Genomic DNA, 15392 nt, shown 5'->3' with positions numbered 1-15392 from the left:
AGGCTTAAAATAATTTATATAAATATCTTCCGAAATCTCTATGGGAACAATGAATGGGGTTTTCTATCTGTTGCACCACAAAATGGCCACCATCACTATGCCCTATACCGGAAACCCCCAATCTACACTGTAAAATCCTCAGTGCTTATTTAACCCCCAACAGTGTACACACGGAACACTTTGAGAGTTACAGACCCGTTAAAGTGTCCATTTCTGGACCACTGGTGGTCCCCCGGAACCGAGGTTGAGAACCAGTACGATAAGACAAGACATAAAGGCCGAGAGATTGGTCAAACACCTAAAGGGCAGCGTCTGAGCGGGGCGACGGCTGACGTTCATGAGACAAGGGACATGATTCAAGAACATCACTGTCGTGAAAGGTTCATCTGACGGCTACATCTGGGACTTACAACTGGAGTCATCACAGTGAATAAAAGACAGACCGAAAGCAAGATTTCTTCTGCTGCTCATTGCCTATAGCTCAATGGTTTTCAACCTTTGCGTCTTAAGGCCTGAGGTTCCGTTTCTACAAATGTTTTCTAAATCCTAACAGTTTTCTGAAAAATGTATGCTACTATAATATCAGTGGTTCTCAAACTTTTTCATGTCAAGGACGTATTTAGCCGGCCGCCCCCATCTCAAAATATTTAGTTCCAGGGACCCCTCAGAAGCAAAGATTTGAGTTAAAAAGGTTTGCTTTAAAAATATATATATTCAAAGATTTGCATAAATTTGCACGATTTAAAAAAAATAGCAGATCTACAAGCTCATAGCGGGGCACTCGGTGCCACGCTATGGGCTTGTATATCTGTAGATCTATTTTTGAATAGCCAAAATATAAAATAATGGTTTATGTGGTTACACGCATATTTGTAGCAGAAATAGCCAATGATTTACAAGCTCACACAATATGCTATTTTCGCTATTTTGGACACATTGTGAAAGCATAAATAACGAAATAACGAATAAACTAAATAAATACATTGTTTTCACCTATAATGACATGACCAAAATAGGGATGCCAGGTTGTAAGTTCTTATGTATATTTCCTTAGGTTTTAGAATTTACCATGTATTGGGAAAGTACTGATAAAAAAAACGCTTAATAACTTTTTCTATAGTTGTATAAAGCAATAACAATGTGTGATTGTCACAAAATCCCAAGGCACACCGTGGTCTTGGACCTCAACACACCGTTTGGGAAACCACTGGTCTAGCTGGGGAACGTTCTAGACCTCGAGTGCTCATCAAGACCATCTGAGCAGCCATCAGCTGGGTGGAAATTGAATTTTCTCTTGCGGAATTGATGAAGGTCTACCCAATCGAAGCAAAGTCTGAAGCTTATATATATATATATACGACGTTCTGGGAGATGATGTTTTTCCTCCAAGCCCTCGCTCCGTCGTGCCGGCTGCAGGATCATCAGAATTCAATTAAAGGGCCTCAACCTTCACAGGAACTGAAGCCAGTTATGTCTCTCACATGATGCTGGTCAGCCTGGGAGACACTCTCTGTGTTCCCACTATGTATTTACTGTACTCTGTACGTCGGGACACATGGACGTGGGTCACGGGGTGGACAGTGGGGCACAGGGACACAACAGGCCACTTAACCCATTAAGACCTGAAGCCGATTCTACATGTCTCCTAAATCCCAACAGTTTTCTGAAAAACGTATGTTTCTATATCAGTGGTGCTCAATCTTTTTCATGTCAAGGACCCCCAAAATGATATGTATTCGGCCGCAGACCCCCATCTCAAAATATTTTGTTCCAGGGGGTCCCAGAAGCAAATATTTTAGTTAAAAATGTATATTGAAATCAAAATATATAAAGATTTGCACACATTTTCACGATTTTTCAAAAATAGCCAAAGTGTAAAATAATACTTTTTAGCTCAAATCAAAAAGTGACACAGATGCGTTCCAGGTCTTAATGGGTTAACCCATTTAATCCGGGAACGCATCTACATATGTCTTCTAAATCCTAACAGTTTTCTGAAAAAACGTATGTTGCTATATCAGTGGTTCTCAAACTTTTTCATGTCAAGGACCCCCAACATTATATGTATTTGGCCCCATCTGAAAATATTTTTGTTCAAGGGACCCCCCAGAAGCAAAGATTTGAGTCAAAAATGTTCCCTTAAAAAAAATATATATATTCATAGATTTGCACAAATGTTCAAGATCTAAAAAAAATAGCAGATCTACAAGCTGATAGCGTGGCACTTTTATTTATTTAGGTGCAGCACAATTATCTTGTATATCTGCTATTCTATCTATCTATCTATAATCTATCTGTAACTCTCCTGTCCTACCCCGGATTTGAACCTGGGTCACAAGTGCTGACATTTGTTTGTTTGCTGACACTGCAGCTGCTTGCTCAGGGGAGAAATTGAATATTGACTTTCAGGCAGTAGCACTTGTCCATCAGTCATGTCAAACCCAGACACTGGATCTAAATGTCTCAATAGACAAAGCAGGGAGACCAAATACAACCACCGCACCCCAATTGTATTATATTGTATAATATATGCTGACAGCGTGTCGCAGGTTCGCGGGTTCAAGTCCTGATCCTGACGACCTTTGCTGCGTGTCACTCTCCATCTCTCTCTCCCTATTTCCTATCAGACTACTGTACACTATCTAATAAAAGGCAGAAAAAGACCCAACAAATATTAAAAGAAAACAACAACAAAAAACATACTAAAAAATTACATTGTAATCGCACAAAGAAGCTACATAGTGCAGTGCAGCTTTAAGTAGCAGAACGTAGTGTCACTTGGGTATTAGTCCCTAATGTCAGTTGTTAAACAAAACACTGGCTCCCCAGCTAAACTGTTGATAGTGGAAACCAAAAGGACCCTTACAGGTCTGTAACTCTGAGACTGTACAAAATGGAACCAAATGCACCCTTTACGGTTCCATTTGTATACACACGACTCTGAGTTCTGGGGTCCGTGGGCCCTAATGGATTGATATAAAAAAGGTTTGAGAACCACTGATGTAGAGAAACCCATGAGATCATGTTAACTTTGCTGTTTGGCAGTTTGTTTTTCATTTTCTCCCGGTAGTCGTCGCCAATTCCTGCCCACATGTGGTACAGCGGTGGTGGCTGTCACTGTGGCTCTGGGCTGGGTGCAGACAACCACATGCCTCAGCAGCTCTAATCCTCAAGAGCAATATTAGCTTTGGATGATCCTTCAAAGCAATGGAAACGTATAGGAAATAGGAATAAACGCCGGGGGTAGACAAAATAAAAAACAAGACGGTTCGGCCCTTAGGAGCTGAACACCATGAAAAACTAAGTATTCAAAGATGTTAGCAAGCCAACTAACAGCCAGGTATGGTAAGTGTAACAGACGCATGTATAATCACAACTATAACTTAAACCCAGGATAACACACCATGAAACACTTGTTTCCAATGTGGTTCTGCACAAGGTAGTCATTCAATAATGACCTTTTTATTTATTTATCCCCTGATGTTTTGTTTTTGTTTTCCAAAAGATCATTTTCAGCACATCACAGGGCGAATGCACATACAAATCTGTCCAGTCCAACTAAAACGTTTCATTCGTCACACCTATCTTCTGCTTCTGTAGTGTGAGGCGGCTTGATGTACAAGTGCACCCCCTACCCATGAGTACACCCCCTGGACGTGTCACTAGTATGTAGCTGGGACATGCAACCCTTGATGTTGAGTGCCAAGCAGGGAGGCATTTTGGTCCTATTTTTTTTTTAACCCATTAAGACCGGCAAAGCATCTGTCATTTTAGATTTTTAACCATTATCTTATACTTTGGCTATTCAAAAATAGCCGAGTGCCACGCTATGAGCTTGTAGATCTGCTACTTTTGGAAAAATCAAGAAAATGTGTGCATATGTTGAATATATATATTTTTTTTTAATATTTACAAATATCTTCTAAATCTTAACAGTTTTGTTGCTATAAATAGTGGTTCTCAAACGTTTTCATGTCAAGGGCCCCCAAAATGATATGTATTTTGCCACAGACCCCCATCTCAGCAAAAGATTTGAGTAAAAAATGTTCGCTTTGAAACATATATATTCAAAGATTTTCACACATTTTCAAGAGTTTTCTAAAATAGCAGATCTACAAGCTCATTGCGCGGCACTCGCTATGAACTTGTATATCGGCTATTTTTGAATAACCAAAGTGTAAAATAATGGTTAAAGTGGTTACACAGATGCGTATTCCCGGTTTGAATGGGTTAATATAGTTTTTGGTATGACCCAGGAATCAAACCCTGACCTATCCCTGAGGGCGGACACTAACTACAAGGCCACTGAGCTGGTCTGTACTGTACAGTATGTGTGGGTGAGTGCACCTAAATGATACGCTGGTGCACCTCCTGTATATGAAAACGTAAGGCACACCAACACCAGTGAAAAAAACTAAAATAAGTGAAGTCTGGAGCCCTAACATCACCATGCACATTTACATTGTTATTTTGATATACATTTTAGAACATTGTGATATCATATTAGTCCATATCATCTTTTAGGTTCATATTTGACTGTTCCACAGTGTTTTACTTAGTCACTAAATGTCCTGAGATGGCAGTGACATGACACCAAAAAAACACTGCATGCACTGCAGTAAAATGCAACATAATACGAGTCTGAATGACAATGACTCCACTGTACTGTACTGTACTCACTGTACTATGTGACTGATACAGTACATACATATAGCGTTCACAAATAGCATACATCTGGCCTTTTTACCCAGCAACTAAGCTACTGGAGTTAAGAAAGTAAAGTGTTTAATATTCTTAAAGGGATAGTTCACCCCTAAAAAATATGTTTTTCTATCGATTAGTCACCCCATGGACACTTGAATTCATGGATATTTTTTAGTTTTTGCCGCATTCCTAAGCCAATAATTTGACCAGCGGACCGATAGGCAGCAGCTCCGGTAGGAGACACAAAGGAGACTTCTTTTGTGTCTCCTACCGGAACCGCTGTCGGCCCTCAAATTATTGGCTGTTGGATGTTCTGTGACTGACAACCAACATCAGCTAATTTGAACAAAAATCTATAGCGAGTCATCATCTGTAATACTTTGTCAGTTTGAGCACTCAATATCATACAAGCCCAATATCATACAATGAATAGTGAAAATAGCTGATCTGCTATTTTCGCCAGGTTTAAAGTGGTTAACCAGTTGGTGCATGAACCACAATGTCCTACATTTCTCTCTCTACTGTATGGTGGTTCTTAAAGTGGGGTCTGGGGACCCCCAGGGGAACCTCAGGGGAACCTGGAACCCCCTCAATAATAAAATAAATCTTTATTATTATTTTATATTTCGGCTATTCAAGAATATTCAATTACTTGAATAATAAAATATCCAAGTGTATGATATGTGCATCGGCAATCACTTTAATTGCATGACTCAGAGAAGCCTGCAAATACATTTTAACTGCTTCACACAGAATCTATAACAGACATCCTTCCTTAGGAATGAAGAATAACTTATGCTGCCTTAAATGACCATGGCAATGCACTGTAGCTTGCTTCAGGATCAAGAGTGTCGGACAAGTTAATCAGGAACTGTAATAAGTTACTCTTTACTGATTACTAATTATTAAAAGTATAATTAGTTATGTTACTCATTATATTACTTAGCCACCCCCCCCCCCCCCCTGTTCTCAAAAAGTGATGTTAGGCCTACAATACAACCCGTTTAGCCAGCTTCTTTAAGAACTGAATCCACTTCATTGGAACAATGATTAAGCTGTAGCCTCTAAAACCTAATGGTATAGTACAACATCGATCGATCGATCGACAGATATAGACATGCTGCTTTGGGCACCTATACCGAAGTGCTACCACCTTTGTGTCTAAATATATTATGCACCTTATGTCTAACCTCATGTACATACTGTTCAACTGGATTACGCTACGTGTATATGTACTAGATATTTTTTTATTTATTTTCTTTGTGGCTATCCTTGACATGTTTCTATTTAACGTTTGATATATTTTCTCCTTGCTCTTCCTGTCCATCCCCCCCTCCTCTCTTTCTCTTTCTGAAAACAACAAAGATGATGGAGCTTGCACAAAAACTAATTGCATCCACTTCTTTACACCTGTGTACCTGTGATGTGACAATAGCTTTGACTGAAGTAATATATGACTTTGCCATAAGTTACTACACAGGCCCCTGCATATACATGCACACAAAACAGCAACAAATATTACAACCGGGAACGCATGTGTGTAGCCGGGGCGACTTCCGCTTTCAGCTCAGAAGAACACCTTCAGCTAGGCCTGTCGCAATTATTACATAATCATCTAATCGCAATTATTTTATATAATCGCAATTGTTTTTGCATAATTAATCGTCATAATCAATTCCATGTTAAAAAATGTCATATATATTTTTTTAAATGTCAAAAATAGTGGAAATAGCAGATCTATAAGCTCAAAACGCAGCAGCGAGTGCCACGCTACAAGCTTGTAGATCTGCTATTTTTGAAAAGTCTTTAAGGTTTTTGCAGATCTTTAAATATATATATATATTTAAAGCAAACATTTGTAACTCAAGTCTTTGCTTCTGGGGGTCCCTGGAACAAATTATTTTGAGATGGGGGTCCGCAGCCAAATACATTTCATTTCGGGGGTCCTTGACATGAAAATGTTTGAGCACCACTGATATAGCAACGTACGTTTTTTTTTTAAACAGTTAGGATTTAGAATATATATTCAAAGATTTGCAAAAAGTCTTTCTTGATAAGAAACCTTTTGAAAGGTTTGGGGTGAGAACTTGAGAGTAGGGCTGTCACGATTATGACATTTTACTTTATGATTAATTGTCACTCAACAAATTGTGATTAACAATTTCTGTGTTTCTGTTGTTGTTGTTGAACATTAGAACGCTATGAATAAAAAATAATACATTCATGTTTGGCATGAATGGCGTCAAAACGCACCACATTGCATTTTCCACTTTTTTTTTTATTGAAAATATATGAACAGTTTTCAACATCCAAAGCTTTGTCTGTGCGGTGAGCCCAAAATCTCTTCTGCCCGGTTCTCCTCAGTGGCTGGAGCAATTGATCTGAATTTGCTCACAGCCAGCTAAAATAGCCATAACCTCTGGCTGCAGCCCCCCATTATGAAAAAACGAATAATGAAACAAAAATAGTTTGCTATTTAAAAATATTTTCACCATTTTGAAAGGGTTTTTACAATAATGACATGCCCGAAATAGGGACACCAGGTTGAAATGACATTTCAGGGGACAAACAGCAGTCTGGGACAGATTCCCTCTGGCTGCCCTCACAGCACAATACAGCTGCTTGTGTCTCTAACAAATCTAATAAGAAACTTTGGCCATGACCCCCCTTTAGTGCTGATCAAGCACATTAAAACAGCTGATGGAGGACAGCCAGACATCTGGAGACAGACAGCCTGATCTGAGAACCCTATTTGGAAAATATAGGGATCCATAGGCCCACTGTCAGTACAATGTCCATGGGATCCATTGACCTGGGAGAATTGCTGCAATGGGGGAGATTATTGGGGAATCAGACTGTTTGACAGCACTGAAATGCTCCGAAGAATTAAAAAAAATCTAAATAGCTAAATGTCTTGCTCTAAAGCAGGGGTTTTCAACCGGTGGTCCACGGACCACTGGTGGTCCGCGGAGGTATTGCAGGTGGTCCCTGGCCATTACATTTTTTTTTTTTTTACTTTTAATAACTTACAGGAGTTCTTACTGTATGGTGTGTGTGTGTGATATGAAATGTGAGCTTACCATAATCACAGTAATCCTTAATCATATTCCATCATATTCAAACAAAATCACTGTATTTTATTAGATATTATATCGATATTATAGCTATTTTCTCCAGCTCCCTGCGGTGCATGAACCCCCCACCACTATTGTGTGGGGTGGGTCTATGATGGACCCACCACGCACAATAGTGGTGGTCCCCAGGTTGCTCTTAGTCAGGATGGTGGTCCCTGGGTCAAAATCAGTTGAAAACCCCTGCTCTAAAGCTACAATCCAGGACTTATTTTAATGAACAAGGGGTTAATTTCACCAATCTGTATGGTAGAGTATGTTAACACAATATAACTAGTACATCATTCTGCACAGATTGACAGGTTGTCTCCCTACTCGTCCATTTAGACATTTAGAACCCGGTATCGGGTATAGAACACCTTTACAATGTCAATAAAGTTGTTTGAAGCAGACGGTGTGACGGACTGGACACTACATGCGCTGACATCATTGCAATTACATCTCTCCATTGGGAGTGACATAAAAACGTACGAACTGAAGCTTTTTATGGTGGCGTCTGCGTCTCTGCTCATTACAATTAAACTGGTCTCAAGGTCTGTGGAAAATTAATCCATTAAGACCGGGAACACAGCTGTGTCATTTAAGATTTCTTTGGCTATTCAAAAATAGCGATCTACAAGCTCATAGCGCGGCAAGGTGCCGCACTATGAGCTTGTAGATCTGCTATTTTTGAAAATTCTTGACAATTTGTGCAAATCTTTGAATATAGTATATCTTTTTTTAAAGTGAACATTTTTAACTGCAATATTTGCTTCTGGGGGTCCCTGGACCAAAATATTTTGAGATGGGGGTCTGCGGCCAAATACATATCATTTTGGGGGTCCTTGACATGGAAACATTTGGAGCACCACTGATATAGCAACCAAACAACATCAATGATATGTATTTGGTCACAGACCCCCATCTCAAAATATTTAGTTCCGGGGACCCCCAGAAGCAAAGATTTGAGTTAAAACATTTTTTTTTAAAGAATATATATATTCAAATATTTGCAAACAAATTCACGATTTTTCAAAAATAGCAGATATACAACCTCATAGCGTGGCACCAAGAGCCAAAGAAATCTAAAATGACATGTATGCGTTCCCGGATTGAAAGGATTAAACCATTTAAAGATACTCTCTTTTCACTGTACTACGCAGACAAGCGTCTGCTCCGCTCGGTGTGGCCATGCGCCACCAACACCTGACCAGCCAAGTCCTCCACGTCACATCGCACAAACCCCACTCATCATCACACACACACAAACATTCCACACATTGTACCAAGAACTACAGAGGGAAAGACATCCCCCCCACCGTCCTGTGAAAACAGACCTGTGTAGGGCCAACAGCAAGTAACTGCTGGAAACCACAGCACACAGCGGGGAGAAACTAAACAACAAAGCGAGATGTGTTTTGTTATCAACAAGGTCATCTAAGCACACAGAGAGGAGAGGAAAATAAAAGGCCCTATTCCCTTGATAATTCCGCTGACTAGCAGCAGTCTTTGCGGCCTGAAAGCACTGGATTCTCCGCTGCTAAAATAGGCTATCCTCCGTCTTCCTTTTCTGCCTCTATTGTATGCCGTCTGTCACGCGAGACGGTGATAAAAAAATACAAAAAAAAAGGAAGGGACAGATCAGCTGAACCTTGATAAGACTATCTTGATTAAACTGACACACAGGGACTTATAAAAGAGCCTAAACAGCAATCCTATTTGAGTGCTTCGGTTTCAGATCTAGTGGTAACTGGTAAGAAAGGTTGCCTGCCCTGTGTGTACATTCATACGGTATGCTATTCTTCAGCGTACCGTATGTATGTACAGCGTACGTAATGTGCCTTTTTATGTGAAATCGTTGAAATGTATTTACTAACATTGCCCATATTAGCCTTGCTCTTTTATAGTCACTATTTGCATCTTTATACTGTATTTGACAGCGTAATGAGAAAATATTTCTTAATGTTGCTCTTCAGTGTAATGCACCAAATTCACAGAGACAAAAGTGTGCAAACGTACCTGGCAAATAAAAATATAATGATCATATTATGTGGGTGGAATAGGCTATTAGCTAAAAAAGCCAGTTGTATATTGTCACTGTCGGTTGAAAAACGAAATGGAAAAAAAGGACTTGTGTTCCAATGGATACAATGTAGTTATTAATACTTAATTGAATCATTGCTAAATATTTATAAAACTTAACCACTTTCAAATTGGCATCCCTATTTTGGGCCTGATATAATAGGCCAAAATGTTCAACAAATATATATATATTTGAGTGACACTGTGATACAACAAAGTATAAAATAGGGCATTTGTTCATGAAAAAAAGGTTTCTACTTGACAGCCAAAAAGTGGAACAGAATTAATAGGACAGGAGAACAACAAGGTAAGCAAGATAGCGTGCAAGTTAACCACAGGATATAGTCTGCGTGACTATATACATGAGATTAGCTTCCTGTACTGAAATGTGTGTGGCAGTGTCAGTGAAATGACCTTCAGTCTGTTGCATCCACACAAAAAAAGAGAGAGAGAGAGCGAGAATAAAAACACCACTAGCAAAGTTGGACACACATCCCATGACACTGTGAGGAAAAACCTTGGCAACAGCTCAAGAGCTTGAAATAAACCGCTGGAATCACATTTGGAGGATTTATCGAACTTCTCAGACACACTCGTGTCCGAGAATAACTCAAGTTGTGCGGGAGGAGCATGCAGTATAAAAGGCTTCTAATCATTTCTCACGTGCACGCCTGTTAGACAATTCTTCTCGTACACCAAAACTTTTCTACTATAACCTTCGACACAAAATGCAGACGTTTTGGGGAAACCAAGCCCTCATGAAATTCCTCAAGGTAGAAGTACAGAACTTAGTGCTACGGTGAAAGGAGGTCAGGGCCGAGAGAGGCTTGTTTACCTGGCATTCCCCCCAAGGCGAACAGACCGGCCTGTGTTTTATTTTGCCGTGTTCCGCAAGACCCACAAGGTCCTCCTCGCTGCAAGTATGTGGGAATTCAAACACAAGACAACAGCAGTTCCGGACCCAGGGGGGTGGACTGGCTCGATGCGAGGTCTTAAGAGCCGGTTTCGTTTGGTTACACAAGGTCTAACTTATGACTAAATAAATATATGAACAAATGTGTACAATTCTTGAAATTCCACAGCGCTCTCCTGGCAAGCAGCTGTAGAGAAAGGCAGACACTAGCATCCTTAGTCTGGGGGGCGAACATTCTGCCGAAATTAACCGAACTACGAGCTCAAAATGCGTCGCAACGGGACAAAATGTGAGCTTGAAGATTGGCTATTTTCGACTTAAGTTCGCCCCAGACTTTTGGTGCAGAGGGAAATACTGTACTAGTGGACCTAGTATGGAGCCCTGGGGAACCCCAGTCAACTACTGTATAAGTATACGTATCAGGGCTTTACGTGCAGACCTTTCATTTGGACACACAGGTCTAACAAGTCTTGAAAGCCTGGAAAGCAGCTGTAGGGGAAGGCAGGTTAACGAGCGTGGAAGCCGAGGAGAGAGAGAGAGAGAGAGAGAGAGGGCCGATAAGCACAGATGGGTGTTACGAGACAGATGGCTTTCCCAGCAGGTGCGGACACACACAGCCCAGGTAGGGGAGAGCTACAGCTACAGGAAGGAGGCCTCCGCTACCTGCGGGGTCATATACATCATCGTACAGCTCAACACCCCCCCCCCCCCCTTCCTTTCCTTGCAAAGAGGATGCTAGTCAGTGGTGTAAAGTAACCAAGCACATTTCTTCAAGTACTGCACTTAAAGGGATAGTTCACCCCCAAAATGACTTTTTTCTATCAATTAGTCACCCCATGGAGACTTGAATTCATGGATTATTATTTTTTGTCGCATTCCTAAGCCAATAATTTGATGGCCGGTAGGAGACACAAAGAGTCTCCTTTGTGTCTCCTACCGGAACCGCTGCCTACCGGTCCGCTGGTCATCAAATTATTGGCTTAGACATGCGACAATAACAAAAAACATCCATGAATTCAAGTCTCCATGGGGTGACTAATTGATTAAAACAAAGTTTTCTTGGGTGAACTATCCCTTTAAGTACCATTTTAAGGTACACTTTTACTTTACTGGAGTATTTCCAATTGTCTATACTTTTACTTCTACTCCACTACATCTCGGAGGCAAATATTGGGCCTTTACTCCACTACAAATATTTGAAAACATTAGTTACTATAGTTACTTTGCAATATACATTATTACATCATAAGACATACATTAACCACTTTAGCCCTATTTTATACCTAGGCTATTTGAAAATAGCCGATCTACAAGCTCACAACGCGTCAAACATTATAGTACTTTTACTTTTGGTACTTTAAGTACATTTTGATACCAATACTTTTGTACTTTTTCAAGTAAATTTTTAAACTTCTACATTGCAGTATTGATACTTTTACTTAAGTAAAACATGCGAGTACTTTTTCCACCACTGATGCTAGTTTAGATTGCTTGGCCCCCACACCGAACCTGACGTGTGCTCTATGCCCCGGCCAAACCACATGGTCAAACCCATCCTCGCCACCACATGGAGTACTACTTAGTAGTTTGCACTTTGGTAATACATGTTACAATGGTGCAAATGTACGAGATTAATTTCCTACCACCAAGAACAAATATGCAATAGCCATGGATAAGAAATATCCCAAAAATAAACTTGAAGTTGCCCAAATATGTCTGAAAAGTGAACCAAATATAATGTTGACTTTATGTAACCTGACTTTCTTTGCTTGGAACCTGCAAGTGTCCAGCAAACTGAGTATGATCTATCAGCAGCAGCTACTAGTCAACTCCAATGGTGGAAAGTAACTAGGTACTTGTACTCAAGTACTGTACTTAAGTACAATTATGAGGTACTTTTACTTAGTATTTCCAATTTGAAATACTTTTACTTCTACTCCAGAGGCAAATATTGTACAATTATTCCAATACAATTATATGCAAACTTTAGTTACTAGTTACTTTATTGATTTTGATTATTATTACAAAACATACATTAACCACTTCAGTCCTAATTAAACTTTGGCTATTTGAAAATAGCAGATCTACAAGCTCACAACACATCGCAAAGCGACACGTTGTGAGCTTGTAGATCTGCTATTTTATGTAGTGTATGTATTAAAAGACTTAAATACATTTAGAAAACTTCTGAAATGGAACATCCTGCATAATGAGTACTTATACTTTTGGTACTTTAAGTACCTTTTGATACCAACACTTTTGCACTTTCACTCAAGTAAATTTTACTTTTAACGGAGTATTTCAGTATAGCAATATTGATACTTTTACTTAAGTAAAACAATTGAGTACTTTTCCCACCACTGATCAGTTCTAGTCAGCACTAACCATAGTTCAACTGTCAATGCACTGATCAGACCAACTGTCATCATTAATGTAAGTCAGTTCTTCACATAAGGCTGAGATTTTTACATTTAAGAAAAGAATCGAATCTTGTAATTCAATGCAGATTAACTTTTCAATGTATTTTTTATTATTTCTGGGTGATTTGTTTTCTTAACCAACTTCCTCGTTTGACTCGTGATCAAACAGTTACAGTGAAATACATCTAACTTCCTTTTTCCTATAAAGGCGTGTATAATGCAATAAATAAACACATATGCACAAACAATAACTGTAAGCATTTCATCTTTGTCACGATGGTGTGTCTGGTCGATCTGTGACAAGTGTTAACATATGGTTTCTTTAGCCTGGGTCTTATAAAGTTATCAAAGTTGAGACAACTTAAGACAGGATGAAACTAGATAGATCAGTACGTTTTAATACTAATCTTCATCTATGTAATAGATTACCTTGCTCTGAATCGTCCATTGTTCTGTGGTTCTGTAAAGGTCCAAAGCTTGCAGTTTGTGTTGCACTGGTACTGCTGCAGATCTCCACTCTCTCTACTCACATGCTGATGATGGCCAGACTCTGTGCATAGGACACTTTATTTTGCCCTAACGATAATCCTAGGCACATTAGAAAGAAAAGAAAAGGAAAACATATAAAGGCTATATAAATATAAAGATAAAGGCTAATAATGATAATAATAATAAACATCATCATCATCATCATCATCATCATCATCCTCATCAGTGGTGTAAAGTAACCAAGTACATTTACTCAAGTACTGTACTGTACTATTTTCAAACATTTTAGTACTTTTACTTTGGTACTTTAAGTATATTTTAATGCCAATACTTTTGTACTTTTACTCAAGTAACATTTTGAACACAGGCCTTTTACTTGTAACACAGTATTGTTATATTGTGGTATTGCTACTTTTACTTAAAGGGTAAGACCACTTTAGTAGAGGTTTGGGTTGTGTAGTTACCTTGCCATGATGTAACCCCAAAGGTGGGCAAGAAATCAAAAATAATTGCTCCATTGATTAGAAATTGATAATTCTAAATATGCTCCTCATTGACTTACATTGTATGGTAAAACAGCTCTCAAAGTCACTCTTTTAGCACATAAATGAACCCAAACATAGCTGATTCAGACAATATAGAACATCACCAAACCCAGTACTGTTTGTTTTTTTTATAAAAATGTCAACTTCCTGTTGATTTTACTATTTGAAGATCTGGATCCGGATCCGCCGATCCAGTACGGGTTTTCAACTTATTAAAAATGGCAAAATCAACAGGAAGTTGACATTCTTATTTAAAAAAAAAAACAGTACTGGGTTTGGTGATGTTCTATATTGTCTGAATCAACTTTGTTTGCGTTCGTTTTTGTGCTAAAAGAGTGACTTTGAGAGCAGTTTTACCGTACAATGTAAGTCAATGAGGAGCATATTTTGAATTATCAATTTCTAAGCAATTATTTTTTATTTCTTTCCCACCTTTGGAGTTACATCATGGCAAGGTAACTACACAACCCAAACCTCTACCAAAGTGGTCTTGCCCTTTAAGTAAAATGTCTGAGTGCTTCTTCGACCACCACTGATTATTATCATCATCATCATTCCAAACTTTTCCAATTTATTTTTAATATATTTTCATATTCAAGATACATTCACGCATGCATGTCACGCATCGTGTATCACGTTTTTTTTTGTTGCTAACCTTTGTCATGTCAAACATGAATAGGAGTAAAATAGTGGCTTACAAGTTACGTTCAAGGGAAAACATACCCTATGCTCGCCGTATGGGGTGGGGTCCTCTATGACGTCACCACGTAGGAGTGTAAACACAGAGGAACACGTGGATCAATCTTTGGAGCGTATGTACATCAAGCGTTGCCATGTCCGCTTATTATAAGCGACTTTGGGCTTATTTTTCTGTAAAGTTGCTTGTAATAATTGGTGGTCACAACGCGTTGTGAGCTTGTAGATCGGCTATTTTCAAATAACCAAAGCATATAGGTTTAAAGTGCTGTGTAGTGTTGTGTTGCTTCTTTTGGGCTTGTTTTCCTAAACCTGGTTGCTTATTTCTCTCTCAAATAGTGGCAACACTGTCTACAGCTACAGTACACACATCCTGCTTCAAGAGTCTCACTGTATCAAACCTTGCATTCATTTTGCGATTCAGTTTTTGTTA

General features: G+C 39.1%; 1 protein-coding gene across 1 annotated transcript in view; it reads right to left on the bottom strand.

Moving 5' to 3' along the window:
• tpd52 (tumor protein D52) overlaps window positions 1-13773 on the bottom strand; it is a 327212-nt gene extending 313439 nt beyond the window's left edge. The window contains exon 1 of the mRNA XM_080443287.1: window positions 13659-13773. Within this exon, the coding sequence (XP_080299413.1) occupies window positions 13659-13677 (19 nt within the window). The 5' untranslated portion in view covers window positions 13678-13773. The remainder of the gene's footprint in view (window positions 1-13658) is intronic.
• Window positions 13774-15392: the final 1619 nt, after the last annotated feature.

This window comes from Gymnoscopelus braueri, assembly GCF_963280865.1.
Source record: "Gymnoscopelus braueri genome assembly, chromosome: 11".
Taxonomy (NCBI): Eukaryota; Metazoa; Chordata; class Actinopteri; order Myctophiformes; family Myctophidae; genus Gymnoscopelus; species Gymnoscopelus braueri.
This window is presented reverse-complemented; position numbering and strand designations above follow the sequence as displayed.